The following is a 6,632-nucleotide window of genomic DNA, read 5'->3' as shown; positions in this document are numbered from 1 at the left end:
GCGGTCAAGTCTAGTCCTTGAGATGGAGACCGAAAGAGAAAGAAATCCGTTTGGCTCCTCCTCATTCAGCCACCCCACCCCCACTTCACTCCCGAGCCCCCAGCCCAGGCCTCCCCTCGTCTATGTGTCTGCATCTGCATGCCACCGCCAGTGCCCATGTAATCCCTAGCTCTAGGTGTGTAGATATTCCAAGTCGCATTTTTAAACAAGGGCTAAAGAATGCTCGGAAGTAGATGACTATGAACGTTCCTAGTCATATTTAGAATTCGTTTTAACCTAAAGTTATGGAGTCAGACTTGAAGGGAGACAGCCCCAACCTTGCTAAAATGTAAGTACAGAAAGGCACAAATTGGATGGATATTGATGATGTTACTTCTACTGAGACATCATCCATAGACTCCTAGTGCCTTTGCTTGGCTTCCCTATAGTGATCACAACATAAATTACTTGTCTTGTTTGACTTCCTTGTTCACCAAAGTTGAGCAGATTGTGGCCGTTTTCAACGCTTCTACCAGACAAAAAGCTTGGGACCATTTCTCGAAAGCTCAGCGCAAGAACATAGACATTTGGCGAAAGCATTCTGAGGTTGGTGATTTTATTATTTCTTTTTAACCACCATCACACAGCTGGATTGGCAGAGAATAATGTGGCTGCAGCCATTACGGTTTTCGTTACAGCGGGCGGTCGTCTTGCTGTTGTCCGCTTGAGACCCAGCTCAGATTCGTTCCTTACCCAGAAAGCAGCTGTGACTGCATGCTTAGAGAACAGAGGGCCAAGAGTCTCCTCCGTTCACAGGAGAGAGCTCAGAAATAAACCAGGACACTCTGCCTAACGATCATGAAGTAGAGCGTAACGTAAAATAGAAAACTAGTTTTTAATAAATAACGGAGTTTTGTTTTTTGTTTTTTTCACTGTTCTGCAATGTGAAAAATATGGCAAGGGTGCCTTCCACCCACATTCCTCGTCATGATCAGTGTCCTGGTCCCCTGTGCTAGCCAGCTGGTCATATCGTACCTTTTTCTCCCAGAGCAAATTTTTTCAGGGGAGTGAACGGCCAGACTAGCCAAGTCTGCCCTCTGCAACAGTGCATGTGTGAAGTGTGAGTATTTACCCCAAGGGAAGATCCAGAACTTGACCTTCTTTGCCACCTAGAAGGTCCGGATGTGTCATTAGTCGTTGGAGGTCTGTCCGGCTGTTATTTTTAACTCCGCAGTGTAGTGTACGCTTTGAACCTGTAAGTCGAAAGTAAGTATACTGTCTTTGTTTGCTTCTTCTTCTTTTGAACGAGAGAATGTTTTTCATGCGGATGCCTCTCCATCTCTAGCATGTTGATATTAAAGTTCTCTAAATGATAGTCCCCTCTTTCAAAACCCCAAACTTATAGAAGGTAAGGTTTATTCATTTAATGATTTTTACTCACACTTGTGAAATAAGTGTTTTCTATAGAGTTTGAGGAACCACAAAGTACTGTGATATATCTATCATTTGGGTAGCATTTTAAGTGCCCATTAACTAATGCTAAATTACCTTTGAATACCAATGGCACTAGATATAATATCCACATGAATACCAAATGAAGTCTTTATTATCACTGTTATTATGGTGAATTCCAAATGACTTCACAATAATGGGACACTTAAAGTGCTAGTACAATTTATTGTTAAGAAAGACGTTTTTTTAAATATTTTGTTCACAAATGCCTCGGAAGGTGGCCGGTGAGTGATGCAGTTCTGTCCCTTTGCTCAGGGTTATGACCGAGGAGCGGGTAGGGTTTCTCTTTAATTTTTCAGGGGCCAGAAAAACAAAGAGCGCTTACTTAGTGCTCTCCCGGACACTGAACACAGGTTGGAGTCAAGGTTGATTTTCAGGAGGAAAAAGGTCCTTGTCGATGATGAAATATACAAATCGAGGGTTTTGAAACACAGATCAGACACCGTAAACTACGGTTCGGATTTTGGGAATGATCTATGAACTGTTTGTTTTTTTCTCTTTCACATAAAACCCGAACACGATTAAAAGAAATGCTAAGAGAAAAGCAAGTGGCATGATGCCGAGTGAATCTGGGCATAAAAAGGCTGTCATTAATATGCGAGCGTCAGCAAATACGTTACTTAAAAAATAATTAGACATGAGACGATTTATTTTTCTTTTCCGGTGCTTAAAGAGCTGTGGGAAAGTATAGCATAAGAACACGTGGGAAATGAAGACACAAAAAATTTCAGTCTCATTACCCATGCATGCAATAATGTTTCTAATTTGTGAGCATCCTTATAGCCTTTTTCTACGTGCATATAAAATCTGTGTAATTAAGAGATTTTTAAATGAAATTTATCGGGGTGACATTGGTTAATAAAATTATGTAGGCTTCAAGTGTACAGTTCTGTAATACATCATCGGTTATTGCATTGTGATCTAAATCACACTTCCGGCCATGTCTGACCCCCTTCCCCCACCCCCACCTCCCCGGGCTGGCCCTGGGCTGGGGCCGGGGCTGGGGCTGGGGCCGGGGCCAGGGCGCTCTTCTCCACTGCCCAGCAGGACACGCGAGGCTTCCAGCTTAGCTCCCAAGGAAGCCTGCTCACTTCGCTCCCTCCTGGGAGGTAGAAATGGTTGCAGTCCTGGAAGATGCTCCTGGAAACCGTCTTTGGGACTCCCCGCCCCTCCCACCACCTCTTTTGATATACTAGGAAATAGAATTCTAAATTACCTTTGATTTTTCTCCCCTACATGTCACTTAATTGATTAAGTACCAGTTGGTAATTTAACATTGTGGATGATTTCTCAGTTGCATATAAGCTTGATAATTGGCTTGATTTTCTCCGCGTTCCCATGTACAGCATCTGTTAATTATCTGCAACACCTTTACAGATATATTAGCGTGTGCTAGTGATTTACTGCTGAACCAGAGGCACCCCGTGGAAACACCCTCAGCTTTTCTTCTTCCCCTCCCATTTTTCCTTTCTGCCCCCCTTCCCCACAAGAACAGATACTATATGACAGTTTTCCATTAATTGCAGGGACTAATCCGCAGTCCCTTTCAGCCTCATTCATTCTTTCTACCTGACCTTTCCTTGTTTTAAGTATCTTCAGGCCACCTCTTTGAGAATTGGGCTCTTTGTCAGTAGAAAGAGTAGCTGTCTTCAACCTAAAAACTCATCCACTAATCACGTGCGCCATCTGCCTCCAACACCCAATGGCATTATTTAAGGAGGAAGTGGCGACTCTTTCTCCCGAGTGTCGTGGTCAAGTAACGAGGCGTGGCCTGTCATCCTGGTGGCCTCTCAGGACCGCCCCGTGATGGGCGACCCTGACCCAGGGACCTCGCCTCTCTGCCAACCCCTTTCCCTGACCTCTGCAACTGTGATTCCGAGGTTCAGAGCTGGCCATGCACATACTCGAAGCAATAAGCAATTTTCCTTCCATCGGGCTACAGTTAAAATCTGCGAGTTAAGCAGAGAGGGAAGCTGAGGGTGTTTCCACGGGGCGCCTCTGGTTCAGCAGAAGAACCTGTAACACGGACCGGCACGTGCGCCTCAACTGAACAGGTGCTAGAACTGTGCCTAGTCATACCGTTAACAGATTCGGTGTTATAATCGAGTTTTGTTGTTACTCATAGGTTTATTACAAAGTGAAATTGTTTTAACGCTTTGACTTTTCTTTAGAGTCTTCTATTTAAATGGGGTAAAAAAGAAAAATACAGCCTTTACCCTGTTTTGTTTTGTTTTGTTGCCCCTGAGGTGAGCACATATAAGGGAACAGAATAGATAGAGATTCACAAATATATAATACACAGGTTGATATAAATAATAATATAATGACTGACCAGACAGGATTACAGTCCCCCCGATTTCTAGGCATAGTTATAAAAAATATCTCCCATAATTCTTTACTTTTTATGAGATTTCATATACAATCGAGTTCAGACAGTCTTGTGTTACTATCGTCCCCATTCGTGTGTGACTTGACCAAGCTCATGGAAATTAAATGCCTGCACTGCAGTCACTCTGCTAATAAGTGCAGAACATCAGACACGATCCTAAGGTCTTAAAGTGACGCGAGAGCCACCATAACCATAACCAATACGCCCTACACGATGTGCAAAACACCAGAAAAAGGAGGCAACAGTTTTTATTTTGTCCAACATTTTTCGTATTTTACTGTTCGGATGTTGGAATGGGATACGTGTGTGTGTGTGTGTGATCACACCTGGGCACACACGCATACAAGCAAGGACACCGTTTTGTGTGAAGAATCATGGTGGTCTACATGATCAACTTAGAGAACCAAGCACCTAGCGTGATGCTAAGTACCTTATGTACATTAACTCATTTCATCCTCAAAACTATGTTGGTCGCGGTATTCCAGGGAGTAAATTGAAGCTCAGAGAGCTGAAGAAACATGCCTAAAGTTACACAGTAGGTTAGTGGCAGACTTTTCAGAGTCTCTCTGCTCACATCCCCCGAGCATCAGCTACGAGCCCCTCCTATGTGCCAGGCACAGTACCAGGCATGGTGACAGGCGTGGTGACAGGTGTTTCTGCATAATCCTCACGACAGCCCTACTAGATGGATGTTGTTATTGCCTTTCCCATAGATGAGGAAATCGAGGCTCGAAAGATTGAATAATTTGCTGAAGAGCCCTTGACTAGTAGTCGTTGTTGGCGAGCGGGGATTGATCCCGGAGCCGACAGCACAGCCTGTCCCCTCCCTCCGCCCCTCCCCCCCGCCCCCATCCTCTTGGGCACTTCCTCCTGGATTAGGTGGGGGCCGTGCTTGGGAGGTAAAGACTTCTGAGTGTTCACATGTCAGTCATGAGAGTGAGAGACCGTTAGGAAAAGGTAGGGTGGTGCGTGTCTGTGACTGACATTCGCGTGCCCTTAACTTTCAGGAGCTTCGAAACGCTCAAAGCGAGCAGCTCATGGGCATCCGCCGGGAGGAAGAAATGGAAATGTCTGATGACGAGAGCTGCGACAGCCCGCCCAAGAAAATGAGAGTCGACGAGTCAGGTAACGTGGATGATGGCCTGTCCCCCCCAAACAGTCCCAGAACGCTTGCCCTAATGGGAGGTGGGGTCACTACCGGGAAAGGGTCGCACAAGTCACGTGTGTTTGAGTTACACCGAGCTTTCATCTCGGAGTGACGCCTCCTTCCATAATAGGACTCGAACCTCCCCCTTAGGGACCTGGTGATTTAAGTCGCTCCAGTTCTTTCTTGACGCGCTGGCCTGGGGCCGTTCTACTTCTTTTAGGGATGTCCGCCTGTTCCCATACAAATCCTTCGCCAGAGCATGGCAGCCACTGCTGTTGCGGGAACGCAGGTGAAGTCTAGTTCCAGCCGGGGTATTTCTGCCATGTGGATCATTTAGTCCCGAAAAAAGCTTTCTAACCCCTGAGCCAATGTGATGGAGAATTAGACTTCTTTCCAATAAACTTTAATCCACCTAACCTGTCATCAAAGGGTTGGTCTGTCAAGTACAAAGAAAGAGACATCACTCGTGAGTTGTAGAAAGGAGAGAAGCTCAGAATGAACCTTGGTTTGTGTGCTGTCGCATCTGAGATACTGATTTAAAACTCCTCGGGTTCTGTCGACGTAAACCCCTCGGTGTTGGAAAAGCAGGCCGGGGAAACGCATGCTCAGACACCAAGGGGGGCGGCTCGTCCAACGGGAAGAGCACTGTCCAAATGGCCTGGGAAGAACCACAATCGCCACCGTTGCCAAAAAGGGAGACTTAGGGCCATAGCATGGATTTGACCAGTGATGCACCGGTGAATAAGACACTCACCCGTCCCGAGCTTTTTAAAAGAACCATCCAGGTGACCAAGAACAGGGAACCTTTGCTCATTTGTAGGTAGAAGCCAACATCGACATTCCAAACTGGGTCACCATGATGGCAGAGCGGGCAGAAGGCTCTGTGTCTCGGGGGCTTTATGAGAGAGAACAGCCCATGGGGAAAAGCCCCTTCTGCAGGGCATGCCAAGGGGGGTTAATGTCCTTAGAGCAGTGGTTCTCAAAGTGGGGTCCCCGGTCCAGCAATACCCTCACCTCGGAACGTACTAGAAATGTAAATTATCAGGCCCTACTCAAGACCAGCTGAATCAGAAACTCTCTCTCTCTCTCTCTCTCTCTCTCTCTCTCTCTCTCTCTCTCTCTCTCTCTCTCTCTCTCTCTCGGAGAGTGGAGCTGAGATCCAGCGATCCCCAATTTAAGCCTTCTGGGAAATTCCGATGCCTGCAAAAGTTTGAGAACCACTGCCTTAGACAAATTTCCCTTTATCCTCAAATTCCATTCATTAAAATCTTTCAGGAGCTTAGCATGAAAGAAGGCACCAGGCCACTGTTTATCGAAGTCATAAATCCTTTGTCTGAAAGACGAGCCCATTTATGTGTCGATGTATGTCTCCTGTTCAGTCGAGTTACTTAGGACCACTCAGTTATTGGGTTTGGATTGGCTTCCTCACAGTATTTCTGTCCTACAAACCTTCATATAGCAAAAGAAAATAGCGAGTTCTAACGTGAGCTTCTTAAATTCAGTGAAATAAAAATTGTTTTCTCAAAAAAAAAAAAAAATTTCATTTTTGAAGTTCCTAGAGAGAGACCAGGCAGGTTTACGTGAAACTTGGATCCTTAATAGCCT

At 45.5% G+C, this 6,632-nt stretch overlaps 1 protein-coding gene across 4 annotated transcripts in view; it reads left to right on the top strand.

Moving 5' to 3' along the window:
• Positions 1 to 6,632, top strand: part of ENOX1 (ecto-NOX disulfide-thiol exchanger 1) — a 402,429-nt gene that overhangs the window by 296,330 nt on the left and 99,467 nt on the right. For all 4 annotated transcript variants that reach the window (XM_023536375.1, XM_023536373.1, XM_023536376.1 and 1 more), the window contains 2 exons: positions 479 to 585; positions 4,888 to 5,005. In XM_023536375.1, the coding sequence (XP_023392143.1) occupies positions 479 to 585; positions 4,888 to 5,005 (225 nt within the window). The remainder of the gene's footprint in view (positions 1 to 478; positions 586 to 4,887; positions 5,006 to 6,632) is intronic.

The sequence above is a fragment of the Pteropus vampyrus genome, unplaced genomic scaffold (genome assembly GCF_000151845.1).
Source record: "Pteropus vampyrus isolate Shadow unplaced genomic scaffold, Pvam_2.0 Scaffold154, whole genome shotgun sequence".
Classification (NCBI taxonomy): Eukaryota; Metazoa; Chordata; class Mammalia; order Chiroptera; family Pteropodidae; genus Pteropus; species Pteropus vampyrus.
Note: the sequence above shows the minus strand (reverse complement) of the source record. Positions and strands in the feature narration are given on the sequence as shown.